This window comes from Dromiciops gliroides, chromosome 1, assembly GCF_019393635.1.
Source record: "Dromiciops gliroides isolate mDroGli1 chromosome 1, mDroGli1.pri, whole genome shotgun sequence".
Taxonomy (NCBI): Eukaryota; Metazoa; Chordata; class Mammalia; order Microbiotheria; family Microbiotheriidae; genus Dromiciops; species Dromiciops gliroides.
In genome coordinates, this window is record NC_057861.1 from 253,816,457 (window position 1) to 253,840,115 (window position 23,659).

The 23,659-nt window shown below is 39.9% G+C and overlaps 1 protein-coding gene across 2 annotated transcripts in view; it reads left to right on the forward strand.

The window, feature by feature from the left end:
- The first annotated feature begins 1,071 nt into the window (after positions 1-1,071).
- SPIDR (scaffold protein involved in DNA repair) overlaps positions 1,072-23,659 on the forward strand; it is a 591,441-nt gene continuing 568,853 nt past the window's right edge. For both annotated transcript variants that reach the window (XM_043963245.1, XM_043963251.1), the window contains exons 1-2: positions 1,072-1,234; positions 21,624-21,779. In XM_043963245.1, coding sequence (XP_043819180.1) covers positions 1,187-1,234; positions 21,624-21,779 — 204 coding nt within the window. In that variant the 5' untranslated portion in view covers positions 1,072-1,186. The remainder of the gene's footprint in view (positions 1,235-21,623; positions 21,780-23,659) is intronic.

Below are 23,659 nucleotides of genomic sequence, written 5' to 3' on the forward strand. Positions count from 1 at the left end.
TGAGGAAGGCCTGCAATGCTGGGTCCACTTCTCTGAAGGAGGTTTTATGGAAGGACATGAACACAAGAAGAGATGTGAAAAGATTTTGATCTAAATTTGTGGACTTATTCACACCAATGGAATTGCTGCTAGACAGATTTTTTTTTTACTTATTTGCCCTTAATTAACCCATTCTCTACTCAGGTCTTTTCTTCAAATTTTAGCTGATTATCAGGCAATTAGTGTTTTTGCAAAATTACAGATGGATGGATTTGTCATTAATTAGCCTTTTCTTAGAACCCATTCTCTATTGGGGCAGCTAGGTGGTGCCGTGGATAGAGCCCCAGGCCTAGCATCAGGAAGACTGGAGTTCAATTCTAACTTCAGATATTCCTGGGCTATGTGACCCTAGGTAAATCACTTAAATCTGTTTGCCTCAGTTTCCTCATCTGCAAAATGAATTGGAGAAGGAAATGGCAAACCACTCCAGTATTTCTGCCAAGAAAATCTAAATGGGGTCACAGAGTCAGCCATGACTGAACAACATTCTCTACTAAGAGTTTTCCTCAAATTATAGTTGGTTATCTGCCCATTGGTGTTTTCCCTCTTTTTTATACACCCATCATTTAGCACGGTGTCCGGTACACAGTAGAAGCTTAATAAATGCTTTCTGAATATAGGAATTAACGAGTGGGTGGCGAGAAGCCAAGGAGGAAACTGCTGCATTGACTTTTCCAAATTTTCGCAGGTTTCCCACGGTTGCCAGGACTGTGGAAGCCATCTGGCCTCCATTTCCAGGGGGATATGAGGCCTCCCTCAAGACGAGAGTCGTCTTTACCTTCAAACTAGAGCAAAAACTCTTTTCCTAAGGAAATTCCCCCGCTAGCCCCCCACAGAGGAGCAGCCGGGTCCATGACCCTGGCGCATGCGTGCAGCCACAGTCCCTCCCAGAGCCCTGAGGATCTGAGTACGAGCCCCGCCCCTCTCCAGCGCTAAAGATCTCTATGGCGAGCCTAGTCTAGGATAGAAGTCCCGCCTCACTCCCTCATGCGAGCCAATCAGACGGAGGCAGCGCAGCGCGCCAAGCTAGAAAGGGGTCGGCGTGGCCGGGCTCCTTCGTGCTCCGCCTTTTGCCTCTTGGTCCCCTCCTTCCGTAGCAACCCTCCCCCTTATCCCCATCCCCGGCGTGACGGAGGCGCTCGGAGAGATGCCCCGTGGCGGTAGCCGCAGCCGCCTCTGCGGCAGCGGCCGGAAGGTACGGTATAGGGGCGGGAGCAGGAGCGAGGGTCGCACTCCAGCGGCGGGCGACGAACCTGCTGGGCCCACTTCCAGCTAAGTGCTCACTCCCTTTCCCTCGCCCGCCGAGCCAGAACTGGCTGCCAGTCAGGAGGCGGCCCCCTCCGCGTGGCCTTTTCTTGGCTCCCCGAGACTACCAGTCCCAGGCTGCCCCGCGGCGGGCGCTGCCTCGTCGCCTCCAGTCCTCCTATTGGCTTGGCCGGCTGGTGGGGCGGGGAGGACAGTTCCTGCGCAGACCTGTTGCGCTGCAGCTCTTCTGTGAGCCCTAGAGCTGGCGTAGTACCCGAGGCGGGAGGTTGTCTCATCTTTACTAGGGCGGAAAGCTATATTGGTCTTGCGTCCCGACCTCTCCTGGAATTTCACTGTCGCTTGGCAGTCCTTTCATTCATCTTTTATTCGACCTTCACAAAGCTTTTCTATACTCAGATATAGAACTGGAAGGGACTTAGGAGATCAATGGCGTCCAAACCCTCTCGCTTTACAGAGGAGTTGGAAACTGAAGCCTATAGACCCGCAATTCCCGAAGTGTGATTGCGGGGGTCCCTGAGACCCTTTCAGGAGGTCTGTGAGGTCAAAACTCTTTTCATAATGATCCTAAGATGTTTTAATTTAGAGTTTTAAAATACCAATTGACCTAACCTACATAAACAAAAGCTGTTTGGCGGCTTCAATAATTTCTAAGTGTAAAGAGTTTCCAGACCCCAGCGTGGCCTCTCCAAGTGCACCCTGCACACACGTGAATTCTTTTAGCTGGGGCTCTTGGGAGTCTCCAAGGTGTAATCCAAGTTCTACGTGCTTTACTCCACACCAGAGGTTATTCAGTTGCAACCCACAATCACCTCCACTCCCATGGAGAGATTCCAGAGGGACAGAGAACCTGGGCTGGGAAAAAAACATGTACATCTTCATTTTTAAAAATTCTTTTTATTTATTTATTGCAGGGCAATGGGGGTTAAGTGACTTGCCCAGGGTCACACAGCTAGTAAGTGTCAAGTGTCTGAGGCTGGATTTGAACTCAGGTCCTCCTGAATCCAGGGCCGGTGCTTTATCCACTGCGCCACCTAGCTGCCCCCCATTTTCATTTTTACTAGCCTCTAACTGACATTTAGCATTTCCTTCAATTTAAAGGGAAAAGGTAAAATAACTCTTGTCTAAATAGGTCATTAAACAAGAGTGGTCAGTTAAAGCAGTGTTTGAGGATTACCAGTTTTGTCACCAGTGTGTAGGATGTGTCCTAGTCCTTTCAATCATGTTATTCATCCTTCACGGTGGTAGTTCTAAGGTCTTTCTGTTCTCACAGTTCTATAGATTTAGAACTGCAAGGGACTTAGTCCAAACCCCTCATTTTACTGAGGAAGAGGAAACAAACCTACAAAGTGGCAATTTCCAAAATGTGATATAGGCATGAGACCTTTACAGGAGGTCTTCAAGGTGGGCTCATAAATTTTCATAATATCGACTCCTTGGAGTTGAAGGACCGTATTCACATTTTGGCTATGCCACTTACTGCCTGTGTGATCCTTGGATAAGCCATTTTATCTCCTTGGGTCTCAGTTACTTTGTAACAGTCAAAGGGCATTTATTGTTCAGTTGTGTCTGATTTTTCATGACTCCATTTGGGGTTTCTTGGCAAGGAGACTGAAGTGGTTTGCCATCTCCTTCTCCAGCTCATTTTATAGATGAGGAAATGGAGACCAACAGGGTTAAATGACTTGCCCAGAGTCACACAGCCAGTATGTCAGAGCATTTATTAAGCACTCACTATGTGTCAAGCCCAGTCTTTAAGTGCTGCAGATAGAAAGAAAAGCCAAAGTAGTTCCTGCCCTCTAGAAGCTCACATTCCAATGGAGAAGACACTGCAAACAGCTGTTTACATATAAGATATAGATGCTAGGTAATTTTTAGAGAGAAGGTATTAGGGGGTTGAAGGAGGCCTGGGAAAGGTCTGCAGAAAGTGGGAGTTGAGCTGAGCCTTGAAGCAAGCCTAGAGGTGAAGCTGCTTAAATAGAGCTTTTCAAGCAGGGGGACAGCCGGTGAAAAAGCATGGCATCGTGAGATGGAGGGTCCTGTGTACCTGCCACAGGAAGTAGGCCACTGTTGCTGGATCTTAGTACAGGAGGAGAGTAAAATGTAAGAAGATTGGAAAGGGAGGAGGGGCCTGTAAAATGAATAGGATAGACTAGATAATAGGAGGCTCCTTCCAGCTTTATGTTTATAATCCTATGATTTCCAGGGGCCTACCAGATTTTCCACTAAACTTAAAATAATGAAACTCGAATTCATCATATTTACTTTTCTCCTTTCCGTACCCTCTTCCAAGCCCTTCCTAATTTCCCTATTTTTGTTGAAAGTGTAACGGCCTTTTTCCCAGTTGCCATTTCACTTTTTTGCTGACTACATACCCTTTTCCCCATCCTAACAGTCACAAATTGTGTACATTTTTCCTTCCTTCCCCCCCATAACATTCCTGGATAATAGCTTCCAAACTATTCTTCTTGTCTTCACTCTGTTCCATACTTTGCCATCTTCTATAATCATTTTGATCTTTTCAAGCCCACGTGGAACCCAGTTTCCTAGGAGATAAAGCTAAGTCACATTCTGTGACTCAGTGATAAAGAGAGTGGTGATAGAGGCCTAAACTAAGGTGTTTTGGAATAGGTAGTACAGAGAATAGGCTTAGTCAGGGGGAAATTATGAATGTAAATGATCACATAGTGAGTGTGTGTGCCTTTTCTTATGCTCAATTAATGCTTTTTATGGAATGGTGGTTGTGAAAAATATTTTTTTAAATGTCTCTTGTACAAATCCAAGGGATTATTTGGATGAGGAGGAAACTTTATATATATCTAGCTTAGTTTTGGAATTGTTCATTGATGGCAATGTATTAATTTGTCATCATCTTAATTGTTTTTACTATAAACTTTATCGACAAAAGCAAATAAATACATTAAAGAATAAATTAATGCATAAATGATAAATTCCATGCTATTTACAATTTTTATGAAAACAGCTTTATAAATTTTAACAAAATAATAATTGTATTTTTTCCTGTGTACCCTCCAACCTCTTTTCTGCCTGCATGCTTCTTAGATTTCCTTACTTTTGTTTTATATATAACTATAGTCAGTGTATGTATTCTCATTTTATTGTCTTCAATTTGTACTACTTGTTATCATAGATTGCAGGCTAGAAGGAATCTTAAAAGTCACTTATTTCGTTTTTTTTTTTTTTTCTTTTTGTTTTGTTTTTTGGTGAGGCAATTGGGGTTAAGTGACTTGCCCAAGGTCACACAGCTAGTAAGTGTTAAGTGTCTGAGGCTGGATTTGAACTCAGGTACTCCTGAATCCAAGGCTGGTGCTCTATCCACTGCACCACCTAGCTGCCCCAAAAGTCACTTATTTTAATATCCTCATTTTACAAATAAGGAAACTGATCTAGAGAGGTTCAGTGACTTGTCTCATAGGTAGTAAGTAGTAAGAGTCATAGGTGGAATGTGAATTTGAATTCTCTGACTGTAAATTAACCGCTTCCTCTACCCTACCCAGGTGTGTTGTGACTCTCCCAAGTGAAGTAATGGATGTAAAGCTCTTTGAAAAGCTTAGAGGGCTTTATATAAATGGAGATTGCTGTTGTTAGGTTTCATTGACCGAGACCTCCAATCTGGTCATAACTTCATCCCTTGAGCCTTCTGTTTCACTCCTGCCAAGTTCAAACAACATTTATAGAGCAATCATGGGGTGCTAGTGAATGTTTTTATCAGTTGGACTATCTAGCCACCCACACTTTTAGGTTTAATCTACATTATTAACACTTTCTGAAGTGAACAGTCAATGAAACAATAACTGAAACTCTGATTTGTAACAATTATTGATTTCTGAGGTATAAATGCTCACAGTGAAATGGAAACCTGTCTATACTGGCTCAAGCATTTCTTTTACCCTACCATACTAATTTTTCTTTGTATTCTTTATAGTTTTTTTGTGTTTGTTTTTGTGGGACAATGAGGGTTAAGTAACTTGCCCAGGATCACACAGCTAGTAAGTGCCAAGTGTCTGAGGTCGGATTTGAACTCAGGTCCTCCTGAATCCAGGGCCGGTGCTTTATCCACTGCGCCACCAAGCTGCCCCTATAGTTGTTATTTTTATGGCATAATTAAATTACATCAATTACAACAACATTTACTTGGCTATTCTCTAGTTGTTGGACGTGGAGCTTGCTTGTTATTACAAATAAAAGTGCTATGAATGTTTTTATACCAGTAAGTCTTTTTTTCATATTTTAGTAACATCCAGTATGTATATATGTTTCTATACAGATATAGAAATCCTTAGTGGATTTCTATATCTGTATAGAAACATATATATGTACTGTTAACCCATAAATTAAGGAAACAATATAAAAGAAAATAAGGTCTTTAATCGGGGCAGAGGAACTATAGCTCTTGGTATCAGCAAAGCAAGAAGCTAGGAATACCCAAAGATGGGAACCAAGGACAGGGTTTTTATGGGGTAACAGAACAAAAGGGAACCAAAAGACTGCTCCAGATGCAGGTACAGAAGCTACTTAACTACTTAATGTAAATGAACCTTCAACAAAAGAAACTACTTAATGTAGGTGGACCCCTTTTACATAATAACATAAAGTCCAGGAAAAAAGTGGGGGATTAGATTTTTTGTTTTGTTTTGCTTGGGGGTAGGTCCATAAATCAATCAAGAGTCTGGAATTGACTAGGATTGGTCAGCCCCAGGCAATTCATTGGCCTGGGAATGGAGAGTAGGTGGGGATCAGTCAGTTCTCAGTAAATTTGTGGTTTGTCAGTATACACACACACAAATATATATGTGCAGTTATACACATACATACAGGTGTTTATGTACACACATGCACACATACATGCATATAAACACATACATTAGTGCGATTCCTCACCCTGATCCCCCAACTAAGAACCTTGCTTCATATTTCACTGGGAAAAAAATGAGGTCTTTTACAGAAAAGTTTATATATTGTTTATTTAATTTTCTTTTTAAGGACTGGATCTGTGATTTCACCAGTGCAGGGAACTTCTGGTGTAAAAACTCCCTCTATCCATTAGCAGCTCATCTGGAGCATAGTCTTACGGAGTCATCTGGAGCATTATGAAGTTAAATGACTGACCTTTAGTATCGGAATCCATGTCTTCCTAGATCACATGAGATAATGTGATTTTAATCTCTTATCCTCTCCTCCTCTTTTCATATCTCTCAAGCATATTACCCCATTGTCTCATCCTTCACTTCTGTCTTGGATGAATAGGTGGCCTTCCTCAATGCCAAGATGAAACCCTCTACATGAATCCCTGATCCACTCCCTTATCTACCAGGTTTTTTCTATCATTCCCACTTTCTTTCTCTTTCTAATCTTGACTCTCCCTACCTTCTGTACCTTCTGTACCACGTGCAAACACAGCTAAATCTCCCCTATACTTTAAGAAACCCTCTTTTGATCCAACCATTCTTATTGGATATCATTCTATATCTCTCCTCCTCCATTAAGCTCCTTGAGAAAGCCTTCTCAAGACTTTGTACTTGCCTCTACTCTCACCATCTTCCAAATCTTCTACCATCTGGCTTCTTACCTTATTTAACGGAAACTGCTATTTCTCATAGTTAGAAATGATTCTTGATTGTGATACTGTGGGAGAAGAGAGGCAGTGTAATGTAGTTTATAGGGTGCTAACTGCTCCTCAGTTTCCTTTACCTGAATTTTTACCCAGGTCATTTAACACTCATTCCATATATCTAATCCATTGCCAAATCTTGTAATTTCTAGCTTCACAGTGTTAAGGGCTAAAATTCTAGCTAGTCTGTCTAAAATATCTAATGAGTGGTCGCCAATAAATTATAAGCTTTAGCAAGAGTTAGACTTTTAAGCATTTATTAAGGAGAATGAGAATTTAGTAAAGAGAAAAGAAAAGGCCTACATTCATCTATCTATTAAAGGGAGAGCACATTTCTAGCTCCACTCTCCACCAGAGTCCAAAGGAAAACCAGAGAGAGCGCTAGTCTCTTCCTTCTTCCTCCCACTACCCAACGTCACTTCCTGATGCCAAAGAAAAGACTCCTGCTCTTGCCCTCAAAGACCTTCTCTTCATGGGCGGAATTCTTCTACAGTAAGTCTCCAGCAGGTGGCGTCATTCCAATCATTACAACAGCATTTCATAGATGTCTCTTTCTCTATTCAAATAGCCAGTATTCTCAATTAGGCCAACATCACCGATTGCTTAGACTATTCAAATAGCTTTCTAACTGATCTCCCAGCCTCAAATCTCTCCGCACTCCAAAACTATTCTAGAACCAGATTTTAGTAATTTTCCTGGAACTCAGGTCTGCCCATGTCACTCTCCTTAATTCCTCTCAATTAACTCCTGTTGCCACAGTTTTGTTTGCATAGAATTTTATTTTTACAAATAATTTCTGTCAATTTGATCGACATCATTTAATTTTAGTATGACTTTTTTTGTTTAGTACGGAGTCTGAACTATTTTCAAGTGGTTATGAATAGTTTCTCCTTATCAAACAAGAACAAGCAGCATGGTATAGTAAATTGAGGGTTCACCTTGGAGTCAGGAATAAAAGATGATCTCAAATATTTCTATAGATCTTTGCAGTTTTGCAAAGCCCTTTACATAAATTATCTCATGTGATCTAGGAAGACATGGATTCAAATTCTCCCTGTGATAGCTGCCTGAACATTAATTTCTTTTTTTTTTTTTTAATTTTTGGTGAGGCAATTGGGGTTAAGTGACTTGCCAAGGGTCACACAGCTAGTAATTGTTAAGTGTCTGAGGTCATATTTGAACTCAGTTCCTCCTGAATCCAGGGCCGGTGTTCTATCCACTGCGCCACCTAGCTGCCCCTGAACATTAATTTCTTAATGTTTCAAGTGATTCTCTTAAGACCAAATTCCAGGTGAAGTGCTGTTGAGTAGAGGAAGTTTTCACATCTGAAGTTCCCTGTGCTGGTGAAAATCACAGGTTCAGTCCAAAGAAGAAAATGAATTAAACAGTTAGCACTTTGAGAAATTCTCTGTTCATATCCTTTGACCATTTATCTATTGGGGAATGAGGGTTATCATAAGCTTGTGTAAATTTCTTAGAGATTTTGTAAGTTGGCCAATTGGTAAAGAGACTTGGGCTAGATAGACCTGGGTATCATCTACACAGAGATTATAATTGAATCCAGGGGAGCTGATGAAATAAAGTGAGAAAGTATAGAGGGAGAAGAGAAGAGGGCCCAAGGCAGAGCCTTTGGGATTGCCCAGTTAGTGAGCATGGTGTGGATTAACCAGCATAGGAGACTGAGAAGGGACTGTCTGTCATACAGGTAGAAGAACCAGGATATAGCAGTGTCATGAAAACCTAGAAAGGAAAGTGTATCTGGGAGAAGAAGGTTATTAAGTGATTGAGAGTGGTCTTTCACATGTTTTTTTTTTTGTTGTTGTTTTTTATTTTTCTCTCTCCCTCCCCCCTCCCCTAGACAGCAGGTAATCTGATATAGGTTATATATACACATATATATGCATATATATATATATATACACATACATATATATATGCATATATATATATATACATAATAACATTAATCCTATTTCTGCATTAGTCATAAGAGAAAAATCAGAGCAATGATGAAAAACCTCAAAATAGAAAAACAAGAGCACCAAAACAAAAGAAATAGTATGGTTCATTCAGCATCTATACTCCACAGTTCTTTTTTTTTTTTTTCTTGGATTTGGAGATCCTCTTCTATCATGAGTTCCCTGGAACTCTTCTGTACCATTGCATTGGTGAGAAGAATATAGTCCATCACAGTAGGTCAGCACTCAATGTTGATGATACTCACATGGTTTTTTAGTAGTCTCTTTTCCTCCTTCTTGAAATTGCTTCCTTTGGCTAGTCTAGTATTTAGCGTTAGGAGTCTAATTGGATACAAGTCTGGAGACAACAGAGCATTCATTTAGTGAGGGCTTTATTTCCCTAAAATGGGTCTACTCAAGATTTGCATCTGAGTTTAGAGGTTGTCACTATTAAAAATGGCACCAGAATCCTCTTTGGGGCAGAGTACAATCTCTACACATGAGTTTCCTTTAACCTCATTGTTGCATAACTTCTTTCAGATTAAGACTGATTGATGACTGTATTCTTTCTCCCCAATGTCTATCATTTGATGAAGATTTGAACGCATCTCTCCTCTTTAGTTTTTTCTTCTTTTGGAATAAATTATTTTAGAGAATTTGGTAACCATGAAAGAATTTGACAATATTTTAGGGAATGTTGGTGGCCACTGATCTCAGATTGTTTTCTCTTTTAAGTGGATCCTTAATTTCCAAAGCAACTTGCCCCACCTGAAGAGAGGTAAAGGTGTCTTCGGGCTGTGTGTCTCCTCTTCCCCCTCTGTAGTGCACAGATCAGCCGCAGATGGGACTGTGGGAATCTGTAGGGGTGATTTCTCTAGTTACAGTACTTTGTAATCAGAGAGGTGTTCTTGCTCTTCTGATGAGGAGCCATCAGGCTTACTTCTTTGTGTTAAGTAAGTCAACAGATAATGTTTCACTGGCTTTTCCTCCTATACAGGGCACAGAACTTGGGACTATCTTAAATGCTTAAATGTGCCTAAAGCTTTTAAATTTTTATGTGTCCTCTTATTTAAAAAAATTATTGCTAGCTCTTTATTTTTTTTTACTTTTATTTCCAAATATATCCTTTTCTTTTCCCCTAACAAGAAAGCCATTTCCTCTAACAAAGAATAGAGAGGAAAAAAAGGAATAATTTAGGAGAACTAATTGATATATTAACTAAATCTGACTGTAAATGCAGAGTTCTGCACTCCTAGTCCTTTACATTTTCTGAGAAGGAAAGGAGGTTCATTTTCCTAATCTCTTCTTTGGTGCCAGGCTTTGTCATTGTAGTTATCTAGGGTTTGGTTTTTTCCCTCTCCCTTTGAATGAAGCCAGGAGGGAGAGCATTCCAGGCACAGAGGGTATCCAGTGAAAAGATACAAGGTCAGGATCATTGCCATTAGTTATATTGTTTTCGTGCTTTTATACTCTATTCCCATCAGTCCCTATAAATCTTCATTGGCTGCTTCATAGTTCATATATTAATTCTTTCCTGTGGCATTATGATATTCTATTACATTCATGTACAAAAATTTGTTTTAAGCATTCCTTTGGTGAAGGACATTTGTTTTTACTTCTTAGTCATTTAAAAATTATATATCTATTTCCATATTATACATATATGAGAGAGATCCTATACACATATACATACATAATAGGCTAATGCTTTTTTTTTTTTTTTTTGCGGGGCAATTGGGGTTAAGTGACTTGCCCAGGGCCACACAGCTAGTAAGTGTTAAGTGTCTGAGACTGGATTTGAACTCAGGTCCTCTTGAATCCAGGGCTGGTGCTCTATCCACTGTGCCACCTAGCTGCCCCGGCTAATGCTTTTTTTAAAAAGTCTTTCATTTTAGTTTGATGCTTTTTAAGTACTTTGATATTCTGTGTCATTCATATTCTAGGTGACAAGTAAAAAGATTTAGTATTTTTATGTATGGTTCATGCAGGCCCTGTTCTATGTTTGGAATGAATTCTTCTCTTTCTTTAAGGCCTAGTTCAGAGGACCACTTCCTCCCCACATTATTTGTGTCCCCTAAGTTTCTGGCATCTTTAATATTTCATAGTCCTTTACCTGTTGAATTGTTTTACTTCTGTTACTATGATCTCAGATTTTGATTATTTTTTTCTTATTATGGATTTTCTTTGCTATTCTAGGTACAGTAAAAAGCATATAATAGAGCTAGAGTTTTTTTTTTTTTGGTGAGGCAATTGGGGTTAAGTGACTTGCCACGGGTCACACAGCTAGTAAGTGTCAAGTGTCTGAGGCCAGATTTGAACTCAGGTACTCCTGAATCCAGGGCCAGTGCTTTATCCACTGCACCACCTAGCTGCCCCTAGACTTTTTTGAAAAGTGTGGAGTCTGTGAGAAAGAAGTTAGCCTTATCTCTGAGTGTTATTCTATTTACTTTGTCATCATCATCATAGCTAATATATATAGTGCCTACTATGTTTTGGGTACTCTGTTAATCACTTTTCGAGTAATAACTCATTTTATCCTTACAACAACCCTGGGAAGTGGGTACTATTATTATTCCTATTTTACAGATGAAGAGACTGAGGCAAGCAGGTTAAATGACTTGCTTAGGATCACATGGCTAATGTCTAAAGACAGATTTGATCTCAGGCTTTTCTGATTCCAGGCCCTGAGTTTGGTGCACTATGGCACCACCTAGTGGCCACTTCAATGCATGATTGTCTGGTCAGTTTATCATTTCTTTAAAGGATATTTTTTTTATTCTGACTTTAATGTGACAATTCTAAGTAATTACAAGATCTTGCAAACTGAATTTACTACCAATTTATGCTGTGGTGTCATATTAATAAGAGCACCTTACTATTGCCTGGTAATTTTCACTCTGCTTTTATTGCCTTTCACATTCCCAATAATCAGTCAATTATGAAGTATTTATTACTTGCCTACTCTGTGCCATGCACTGTTCTAAGTTCCTTGGATACAAAGACAAAAATGGAATAGCTCCTGTCCTAGACTGCTGGTCGTACAGTGGATACATGGGCTTAGAGTTAGGGAGACCTGAGTTCAAATTTTGCCTCAGACACTCAGTAACTATGTGACACTAAACAAGTCATTTAACCTCTGTCTACCTCAATTTCTTCATCTGTAAAATAGGAATAATCACAGTGCAGAGTTGTGAGGATCAAATGAGATAATAATTATAAAGTGCTTGTCACATAGTAGGTGCTATATAAAAACTTATTCCTTTCTCTCCTTACTCCATTTCCTTCCCTTCAAACTTACATACTATTGAGATTACAGAAGTGTATATATACAAGTTCCCTGTGCTTCACATTGTTTTCTTTAGACTGTTGCCCTTTTCCCCTCCCCACCCCCATTGGAATTATTTTTCTTTTGTTCTCAAAATTTCATTCTTAACAATTTTCTATTTAATCATGGCTAATTTCTACCGTGGTCTCCTACATGTTCATTCTCTGAACCCTTTAAAACCAGTGTGACCATAAATTCTTAAACCGTATGCTAACAGAGTTCAAGGAGGTCCTTATAGGTCTTACAAAACTAGAAAGAATTCAAGTATAGGCTTAGCTACAGCCTTAGAAAAGTTCAGTGAATCATGACCAGAAATTTGGCTCCTATCTATTAATAAAATTTTATGGCCACAGCAGTTCATTAAACTGTCCATTAAGGTGTAGAGGAATTTTAGTGAAATCACAGACTTTTTGAAAGTGTTCAGGTATTGAATATATTCATCTCCTCTAGAGTAATATGAAAAAAATCAAGTGACATTCATTAAACTTAGTAGAGGGAACACAAAACAATGCAGCAAATACTAAAAACAAAAGTCTGTATTCTACATTAGGACTAATTATGGAAGAAAGGATGAGAGAAGTATAGGAAGATAGAACAACAGAGGGAAGTTGAGAAATAAGCACAGAGTTGATCACAGTTAGAGTCAGTGAATATTTGTTAAATACCTACCTTGTGCCCTCACTGTGCTAAGCCCTGAGGATACAGTGAAAGGCATTAGACAGTCCTTGCTCTCAAGCAGTTTACTATCTAATGGAGGAAGACTATACACAGAAGCTAAAAGGGGGGAGGGGGTGGAAGGTTACTCAGTTTCAGAGTTTGTTTCATTTTGAACAATTATGACTTTCTAGAGATCAAGAAGTCCAAGAAAGTAGTCACATGAGAAATGATGAGCGTGAAGCAGTGGCCCGACTACTGAACTGGACATCAGGGCCTGATTTAGAATCTTGGCTTTGCTACTTGTTGCCTATATGACCTAAAATGTGGCACCTAGAACTGAATAGTGCATTCCAAATATGGTCCCCTTTGGGTCGCTTTTCTCATTTATAAAATCAAGTAGAAGATTTCTTCTACTTTTAATATTATGATCTTGAAAGACAGTACTAGGTATCTTTGGGGAAGAAAAAGGAAAAAGGGGACAATGAGACAGAGGAAGAGCAGGTTCAGAGGCTTTTAATTTGTTCTCTAGTTATCATTGTAATTATTGCTTCCTTTTGAAATGGTTTCAACTGCTGATTGGTGGTAGATAGATCCTGCCATAGAATTTCCTTAACTTTGTCTTAGTAGAATTTAATTTTGTCAATGAGATTGTCACAGATCTTGAATTGAAAGGGACTTTATTGTCATCTAGTCTAGTCTGTTGGCTAAGTATTACCTTGACATCATCTATAACATGATCATGCAGTATTTGTTGTAAGACCTGTTGAGAAGGGGACATTAAATAGTAGATTTCATGTCTTGCAAAATGCCATTTATGAATATATCCAGCAGGGGGAGTATGTACTCTTATTTTGGATTTAGGAAGGTGAGGAGGCTCTACATAGACTAAATCATAAGATAGATAATTTTCTTGAAATTTACACTTGCGGTTTTTACCTAAGTTGCTTTATCCCAGTTTATATCTTTTTAAATTTCTGAAAAATATATGTGCCATCCTCCCCTCTTTGCAGAGTTTTGGAGATTATGGGTGTGGAATATTACATATGCTCTCATCCTTGACTTTTGTATTTAATTTTGCTGCACGGCTTTCCCCCCTTTTAAAATCTTTATTAACAAGGGAAGACTCCTGGGGTAGGAAATGGACATATTCAGAAATGAAGGTGAAAATAAAAGATATCAATAAAAATAAAACTTCAGAAAGTATGTAGGACTTTGTTTTGGGGTTCTTTTTTGTCTCCTCTTCAGTAACTCAAATGATTGTGATTCCTTCCACAGTCTTACTTCAGTCTCCTTTCCAGAATCATTTTGCATTATTCCCCATCTGCTTCTGAATCTCTTAGAATCCAAGGTTATTGCAGAGGTGGTATTGACAGGGCTTGGTAAATGACTGAATACAGTTTCCAACCTGAGAGCCATTGACAGAAATAATGATTTCAGTCAATTAACAAACATTTATTAAAAGCTTACTACATTGCAGGTACTATGCAAAGCAACAGAGATACAAAAGAAGGCAAAAACAGTCCCTTACTTAAGGAGCCACCAAGGTGACAACATGTAAACAAATAGGTACATACAGCTTACATGTAGAACAGATGGAAGGGAATCTTAGAGAGGAAGGCTCCCACAGCTGTGAGGCTGGCAAAGGCCTCTGGCACAATGTTTTTGAGCCACTGCAGTTTACTTGAGTAAGAAGGTGGTATGCCGAGTGACCCTGGCAGTTGCATGTAGGATAGATTATAGACTTCAGGCAAGGAGACCTATTAAAAGACTTTTTTATTTCATAATCTAGATGAGAAGTTATAAGGATATGAGGGCCTAAATTCTCATTCCTCTCCAGACTGCATCCTGGACTTCATTTAAGGAGGGTGCTCAAGACAGTCCTGTCTCTTTCTTCTCCAGGCTGCCATCCTGACTTTTCCTATACTGTGCTTCCTCCCTTCTGCTGGGTACTTCTCTCTCTTTCCCTGTTCCCTTTCCTTCTTGCCCTATGTCCTTGCTCTTTTCCATTTCATTTTATGTATGACATGCTTCCAATAAAATGTAAGTTCCTTAAGAATAGACACTGTCTTTCTATTTGTATTTCTACTACCAGTGCTTAGCATAGTGCCTGGCACATTATAAATACTTGTTGAGGGGGCAGCTAGGTGGCACAATGGATAAAGCCTTGGATTCAGGAGGACCTGAGTTCAAATCCAGGCTCAGACACTTGGCACTTAACCCTCATTGCCCTGCCAAAAAAAAAAAAGCTTGTTGAGTGACTGACTCAACTAGAGTAGCAGCTGCATGAGTGGACATAAGGTGGGGGGGGCATATGAGAGTTGTTATGAAAGTAAAAGTGGCAAGATTTGGCAGTGGATGGAATATATTGGGTGAGCTAGTGTGAGTGAAGAATTGAGGATGACAGTGAATGTGTGAGTCTGGGAGAATCTTGTAACCTTTGACGACAGTAGGAAATTTCATGAGGTGGTACAGACTTTTTGGGAACAATATGCCTAGTTTTAGACCTGTTGAGTTTCTGAGGTGTCATTGAGACCTTTAGGTAGAGCTGACCTATAGGCATTTGAAGATTTGTGTCCAGAACTTAAAAATGTTAGAGATACAGATGTAGGAGTCAACTGGATGATAACTGAAGTCCTGAGAGAGCCTGAATTTGTTAAGGGAGAGAGAATTGAGAGAAGAGAAAGCAACCAAATGGACGAAGAAATGAGTGAATAAAGAAAATACTTGTTAAGTACTTTCTGTGTGCCAGCCAATGTGCTAAGCATTAAGGATACACTAGAAAAGCAAGAAATTCCTTGCTCACAAGGAACTAACATTCTTATTGAGGGAGAAAGCGCACACAAGTTAGATGTAAGTAGATATTGATTTATTGATCAAAGAAAGTCTGTTGATACTTAGGGTTCAGCTTTAGGGAAGATGGCAATGCCTGGGAGTGCCAGTATCAGGGCAGATGGTAAGGCTTGGTGGCTCTGTAGCAATTTTCCGGAGAACTTACTTGTGAGGAACTCTTCTTATTATTGAGGTGCTATGCCATCAGACTTCTTGGCCCTACTGTGGCCCAGCAGATGCCAATCCTACTGCATGAAGTTAAGGAATAAGATGGCTGAGTTGTTGCTCTTGCCCTCTTCACCATCTGTTAACACTCAATATCATTGTCTGTCATGGTTAGCAGGTTTGGGTGGATGTGGTAAGTGAGGAGGAAGAGAAAGTGGGCTCAGGGGAGTCCACTAGTGGCAGGAGTAGGAGCATGGTCCAAACCAAATAGAGAGCCTTGGAAATCTTCTCAGTTAAAGTCATGAGGAAGATGGGGAGCTTGAGAGAGAAACAGAGGAGAGGTAAGAGAAATAAGAGAACGAGTAGAGTACAGTGTTTCTGAAGTCAAGAAAAGGAAAATTATGCAGAAGGAGAAGGTGACATGCTGTCAAAAGGTCAAGGAGAATGAGAGTTGTGGTTTTTTGTTGTTGTTCAGTTGTTTGAGTCATGTCCAACTCTTCATGACCCCATTTGGGGTTTTCTTGGCAAAGATACCGGAGTGGTTTGCCATTTCTTTCTCCAGCTCATTTTATAGATGAGGAACTGAGGCAAACAGTGACTTGCACAGGGTCACACAGCTAGTACCTGCCTGTGGCCAGATTTGAACTCAAGAAGACTCCAGGCCCAGCACTCTATCCACTATTCCACTTAGCTGCCCTAATGAGAAGTTTAGGCCTTCAGACTTTTTTGGTTGGGAGGTACCAGTTTCAGTAGAATGCTGGTGCTAAATTGGAGTGGGTTATTGGGGGCCAGTAATTAGTGAGGAAAGACTTAGCACTGTGGCTGGCACATAGTAGCCATTTAATAAATGCTTGTTGACTTGACTTGGGAACATCAGACATAGATAACTATTTTTGGAAATTGGATAGTGAAAAGGAACTATGGATGGAATAAAATGGTGAAGGTAAGGCTATTTTAGGATTGAAGAGATGAACATATTGATTGGTAGAAAGGAAAGAGAGGAGGTAAGTGCTGGAGTAAGGTCCTGAACAAGAGAGGAAAGAAAGGGATTTATCTTAGCAAGGAATTGGGTTAGTTCCTGCACTGACCCTAGAAGAAGGAAGAAAAGAATTGATTCTGAGAAGTTTCCTATCTGGGTAGGGGCTTAAGGAAAGAGGGTAATTTTGGTACAGTTCCTAAGGAAAATGATAAAAGAACTCTAGAAGACTAGACTAGGAGGATTTGCCACATAGCAGTGAGGATCTTGCACATGTTAAACATCACATTTATAGTGAATGAAAGCAATAATGGCTTTTTAAAAAACTTATACATACAAAGCCTGACAGTAAATTTGTTTTACAAAATAATTTTTTATTGGTGTACGAGCAGGGGAACATCTCCTATTTTTGGAGCATGTGAATATGATCACATGTTGTATATATTGGGAATAGGAACAGAGCAAGCATTTAGGAGCTACCCAGAGTTGAGGATTAACAGGTTGGGAATTGGCAGAATTTCAGGAAGTGAGCAGTTCTAGGGTTATGGCTGATGAATTATTCACGGGACACACAATGGGGTCAAGACTGAATTTGGAGACTAGGAAAATCAGAGTACGGAAGATGGACTGGCAGTATAGTGACTTAATTGAAGGATTAAATATGATGCTGTAGGTGACAAACACCTTTAATGTGAGCGAAAGAGGGGTGAAAAGAATCAGAGTAGAATGTTCTGAAGTCATCTGTGACGTGTAAGGTGTGGCCATGCTAAAGTAGGACTTACTGGACATGAGCAATGGTGTGGTCAGCATTGCAGAGGGGGAGGGTAGAATATAGCTAGCATTTGTAGGGTGCCTACTGTGTGCCAAGCACTTTATGAAAAGGGTGTGAGTTCCATTCCATCCTTTCCCCTCAAACAAAACTACTCCAAGGATGTCTAGAAAACACACCAGACCAAATCTTGACCAGTAAATCCAAGAGAAAAGTTAGAGTGAGTCATTTTCTAGCCCAGCTTAGCATAGGGAAACAGACTGAGAGATCTGTGAACACTAGGCCCACAGAGTCTGGCCAGGAGTCTCTGAGCATTCCAAAGTACTGAGAGGTTTTGCTCCAGGGCAAGAAGGGGTCCCAGATCCAGCATAAAGGATCCTAAACCCGTGTAGAGTGTAAGAATGGGAGCCACCTTGCACCTGTGCCTCCTACTACCCACCCAGTTTGGGATCACAGATCTAGGGGAGATTGAGGAAGGGAACTTGGGCCATTGAATAGCATTTTGGGGTTAAGGAGCAGCCTAGGGCCCTGGTCTGTAAATCTACAGGAGCAAATTCAGAAACAAGCAGCAGCAGTGTAGCTCAAACCCCTAAGATCAGAACAGGGTCTCCTTTCTAGCTTCTACTCCAGTCTAAAGCATGTAGAGTAATAATTAGGGCAATAATCCCAGACCAAAGGGAAGCCTACATGTCTATCACTCTGAATCAGCATTTCCCAGCTTAGCTGGCTGAAAGTAGTGTTTCAGTCCAGCAGCAGTCTGTTGTTTCTCAGACTCTATCCCAGGTCAGAACTTGAAGAGCTCAGAGCAGGGAGGCAACAATCAGACTTTACTCTGGATCACACCACTGTGGGAACATTGAAAGCTTGCAGGTCTCTAGCTTGAACTGACCTTTAGAAGTTAGAATAACATAATACTCAATACTTTAAGAAAGAAGCAGCAAGACAGCCCAGACCTTCCCTCCAGAAGTGTGGAACCTAACATCAAGTTTGAAGTCAGGAAGTAAGCTGGAAGAATGAGCAAAAAAGAATCCTGCCATAAAAAAGCCATTATGGTGAAGGGGATGCTCAAGACATAAACCTAGAAGAGAGTGATTCCAAATTATCTACAAGCAGAGCCTCAAAGAAAAATGAAGTTTTTGCACAAATTCAGCTAGAATCCCTGGAAAGGATGGAGCAAATCTGAGTAGACAGAACTAAATTTTCTGTTCTCTACTGCTTTCTCTGTTTCCAGAGATCATTCTGAGAGATTCCTGCTGCTTGTTCTCTCAGTCATTGCTGAATAAAATGCTTTATCTCTCCACAATTGAAATGTGTCTGATAAAACTTAGTTACATATTCCTTAGCTTCAGAAATGACATAAGTAAAGCCACCTCCCCTGTCAGTGCTTGTTCTCTTACCTGTCATGATGTCTAAAATACAGTTAAAGTGAGGACATCCTGTGTATAACTATAAACAAAACTCAAATATAATTTCAGCAATGTATTCTTTATTTCTCAAGTATTGGTCTCCAGGGGATGGGACATGATCCTTAGGGGTACATGATCCTCCAAATGGAGAATGGAAAAATGGGTCACATTCGACTCTCCTTCCAATATCCAGTACTGGACTTGTCTCAAACACAGTCATCCATTTTTACCAACTTTTACTTACTCTTTTCCCTTCCATTCCTTGCCTACCTTGGCTGTGCAAATTTCCAACTTTTCACCTCTATCTGTTAGGGTGGTTATAATGAACCTTGATTAAGCATTCATCTGCATGGGCAAAGTTCTTTCTCCCACACCCCATTGTATAGATACTCACACCCTATCCCCAGATTATATCTTGGCTGTTGTAGGTGTTCCTGGAAGGAAACACTGCCCGGTGATTAAGGGGCATTCTCCCTTCCTTTCCCTTTTTGTTTTCAGTGGGACAGAATGAGTCCCATGGGATGAGCAGGCATAGATGGGCTATATATAATCTTCATTGAAAATCTCATTACATTGTCTTTTTCCCAAAACTTGTCCCTTTTCCTGTTTTTCTATTTCTGTTGAGGAAATTGCCATCCTCACAATTTTGAAATCTTCGTGTCCTTATCACTCCTGCCACATATCCAATCAGTTCCCCAATCTTAACATTTTACCTTCACAACATCCATTGCATTCATCTCTTTTCACTGTCACATAGCTCCTATCCTCCTTACAGCCCTCATCAGTTTTTGTCTGGACCTTTTCAGTAGCCTCTGAATCTGTAATATTTAAGATATCATCTGTTCTGGGCAGAGTAAAGTGGGATTATCCCACTTTGTTATCCTTGGAATCTCTCCCTCTTTTTGGACCTAGCCCAGAATTAGCTTCACTTTCTGGGCTTCCATATTGCAGTTCTTCCTGATGATGAACATGTGGCCCATTTAAACTCTCAGATTTTTTTCTTCCACATTGTAATTTAACCATTTTGTTCATCTGTATCTTGAACCTATGTCTTTATACTTGTCCCAAATTTCATCTTATTCAATTCAGCCCAGTTGTCTAGCCTGTCAAGACATTTAAAGATTCTCACCTATTATGTTAGCTATTGCTTTCAGTTTTCTTTTCTTTTCTTTTTTTTTTTTTACAAAGTTGATAAACTTTCTGTGCATGACCTTGTCATGGATAAAAATAGACACTACAGAGCTTAACACATCCTTGTGGCATTCTACTGGATGGATACCTCCTGCTAAGTTGAGATTGAACCATTAGTGACCAAGTTTAGCCATTCAATAAGTTCTAATTCTATCTAATTTCTGTCATTTAGCCTGTGCTTTTCCTAAAGAATAATGTTAAATACTTTATAAAATGGTTTGCTAAAATTGGCATAAACTCTTGCCTATACCGTTTCCCTTGACTTATCACCTAGTAACCCTGACCAAAAAGAAAGTAAGGTTGGTCAGGATGAAGTCATGCTGGTTCCCTTTGACCATCCCTTCCTTTTCTAGATGTTCATTAACCATGACAATATGATCTAGGACTTTCTCAGCATTGAAGGCATGCTCATTGACCTATAATTTGCTGAATCCATTCTTTTTCCTTTGTTGAATACTGGGAGAACCTTTTCTTTTCTCAAATCCTTTGGTACTTCTCTCATCCCCCACAGTCTTTCAGGTATTCTTAATGGTGATCCGTTAGCCATTTCTGCTAGTTCTTTAAGTACCCAAGGATGTAATTCATCTGAGCCAAATGCCTTGAGTTCATTAAGGGCAGCTAAGGGTTCTCTTTTGATCCTCTCATTTATCTTAGGATTCAGGATAAGTGATTCTAAGGTGAGAGTCTGACCTTAACACCCCCTGTTTAGTGAGCTTGGTGGCTCTCTTTTACCTTCTGAATCAAATATAAAGTTCATCCTCTGGCATTAAAATTCTTTTATAACCTGGCTTGTTCTTCTACCTTTTCAGTCTCGTTAGGTATTTCCTTCATGAACTCTGTGATCCAGGTACAGTGGCCTGCTTATGACCCTTCATCCTTTGTTTCCATGCCTTTACATTTACTACCACCTATTTCTGGGGGTAGGGAAAGAGTTTGGCAGTTGATTAGGTGGGTATCATATGTTTCCAAGTCATTTGTATTAATTTGAAGTTTGGTAGTCTGTGAAAAGGATTTTAATTGTGAATGAAACCCAGGTAAGTAGCATATAGCATATAGCTAAGATGTAGCCAAAACTGGTACTGGGAAATGTTTTAGGCATCTGAATGAACAAAGAGTGTATTTCTTACCTTCTTCCAGTTCTCACTGAAGAAAAGTCTCAGCGACAGAAATACCTTGATATCACCCTGTTGTCAGTTGGTGTGTAATAATATAATGTACCACAATGCTAATTAAGTGTTCTCCAGAATCAGATTATTCTAAAGTCCCCAAAAAGTGATTTGGAGATTCTCCTCTACTTTGGATTCATTATATATCCACTTCTCTCCTTTAGCATGGTTAATTGAGAGTTTACCTTTTATTTGGCATGTTACTGACTTATTTTTTGTTTTCACTGTTTAAAAATTATTTTTACAGAGAAGAAAGACATGGGATACAGAATGCACTCTCTTTCCAGGAGAGAGCATGTCTGGCCTCAGGAAAGAAGATCCTGGGACACCTGCAGCAAATACATCCCTTTCCAAAGCATGGCTTAAGTGTGGCGATGGCTTTCAGACTGACACTGTTCCTCCGGTAAAGGTCTTTTCAAATTACTATTCTTGAAGGTCAAAGATGGTTTTCCAGGGGCGGCTAGGTGGCGCAGTGGATAAAGCACCGGCCCTGGATTCAGGAGTACCTGAGTTCAAATCCGGCCTCGGACACATAACACTTATTAGCCGTGTGACCCTGGGCAAGTCACTTAACCCCAATTGCCTCACCAAAAAAAAAAAAAAGATGGTTTTCCAGCAGTGGAAGAAATACTAATGTAGGAGTTTTGAACTGAAAGTTCTGGGACTCAAATTCCTGTTCCAGTTACTACCTGGGTGACCTTGGGCAAGTCCCTTCATCTTCCTAGGCGTCAGTTTCCTCATTTGTAAAAGGAAGGAGGGACCAGACGGCTTCCACTGTCCTTTCAATCTATGATTGTTTTGTTCCGTTTTTGAGGGGAGTGTGATTAAGGGCAGAAAGAACTTGAATATAACTATTATCTTGGGCTTCATGTGGTTTTAAAGTTCTATCTTTTCTTCTTTCTGAAATGTTTCTATTTTAATCCAGCGACCTTTTTAGGTGGAATTTTTAAAACCAGGGAGTTACATTAGGCCACAGTAAGAGAAAAGTAAAGGCAAGTGGATCAGGAACACGATCTAGTGGCTGTTGCTGCCTTCTCTGCCAGGAGCGGTATTTGTGCCCTCTCCTAAAGCTTCAGTGCTTTTTAGACTCTTTTCCTTCCAGCATTTCTTCATCTGCTTTTGGAGCAGATCATGCCCCGGATTGAATAAAGCACTGGATTGTGGAAGTAAATAATTGTATATTTGCCTAGAATGTTCATTCTCAAGCTACAGCAGAATCTGTCCTGACAGTCCTTTCTAAGGTTTCTGTTTTGCCATCAAACTGTTCATTCTGCTTTGAATTGTAAACCATTCAGTGCAAAGGATTCTTGTAGTCCCTATTGTTTCCATCTTTTAGTCTTGCACCTAACTTCTATGTTGCTTACTAAATTCTAACTGAGCGGAAATGTTCCCTAATATGTCACAGCATTGGTTTATTACCTGCTACTGCACTACTGTCATCCTTGAGTTGGGAGCCTTCTTTCAGATTTTCTGTTTCACTTTTATTGTTGAATTGGCTTCTTTTTTTTTAACAACTTATATGATTCATGTTGATGAAATGACATCTCATCTGCATTCTTCCCTATGACCAAGAAAGTATTCTGATTCTCCCCCCATTTCCTGTTAATGGAGTCGGTTTAATTTTCTCATCAGGTCGGATGTGATTGCTAGTTTCTGGGGAGGCTTAATTATGACTGGAGGAGACCTTGAGGCCATTTATTCTTTTCTCCTCTATGCATTCCTGTATCCACTGATGCTAATGGGTATTTTTGAGCATTGGGCTTGAGACTAGAAACCATATGGTTTTTAGATAAAAACCAAAATATTAGTGTGAAGAGGGAGGGCTGTTGTGGTAGTTAGAAGACCTAGTTTGATTTAGTTTATAGAAGTAGCTCTGCCATACTAAGCTTACTGTAGTAGACTGGGGTGGGAGCATTGAACTTGGAAGTTAGGAGACTGGGCTCCATTTATATTTGTTAAATTGGATTGAATGGCTCTAACACTCACCATGTGTACGTATGCCTTCCATTGGGCAAGCCTTTGAGATTCAGACTCCTTATCTGGAAAATTGAGATGATAATATCTGTACTATTTTCTGCATGTGATACTTATGAGGAAAGCACTTTATTGAATATGAAGTGCTGTAAAATATCACCTATAATAATATATTCATTTCATATTTGATTTCTACCACTCATTCCTCCTACGCTTAATGTATCTCTTTACTCTTTGAAATACTTCATTTTTTTTTAAAGTTCTATTTATAGTAATTGTCTTCATTCAGAAGACTGTTTAGTGGGCTAT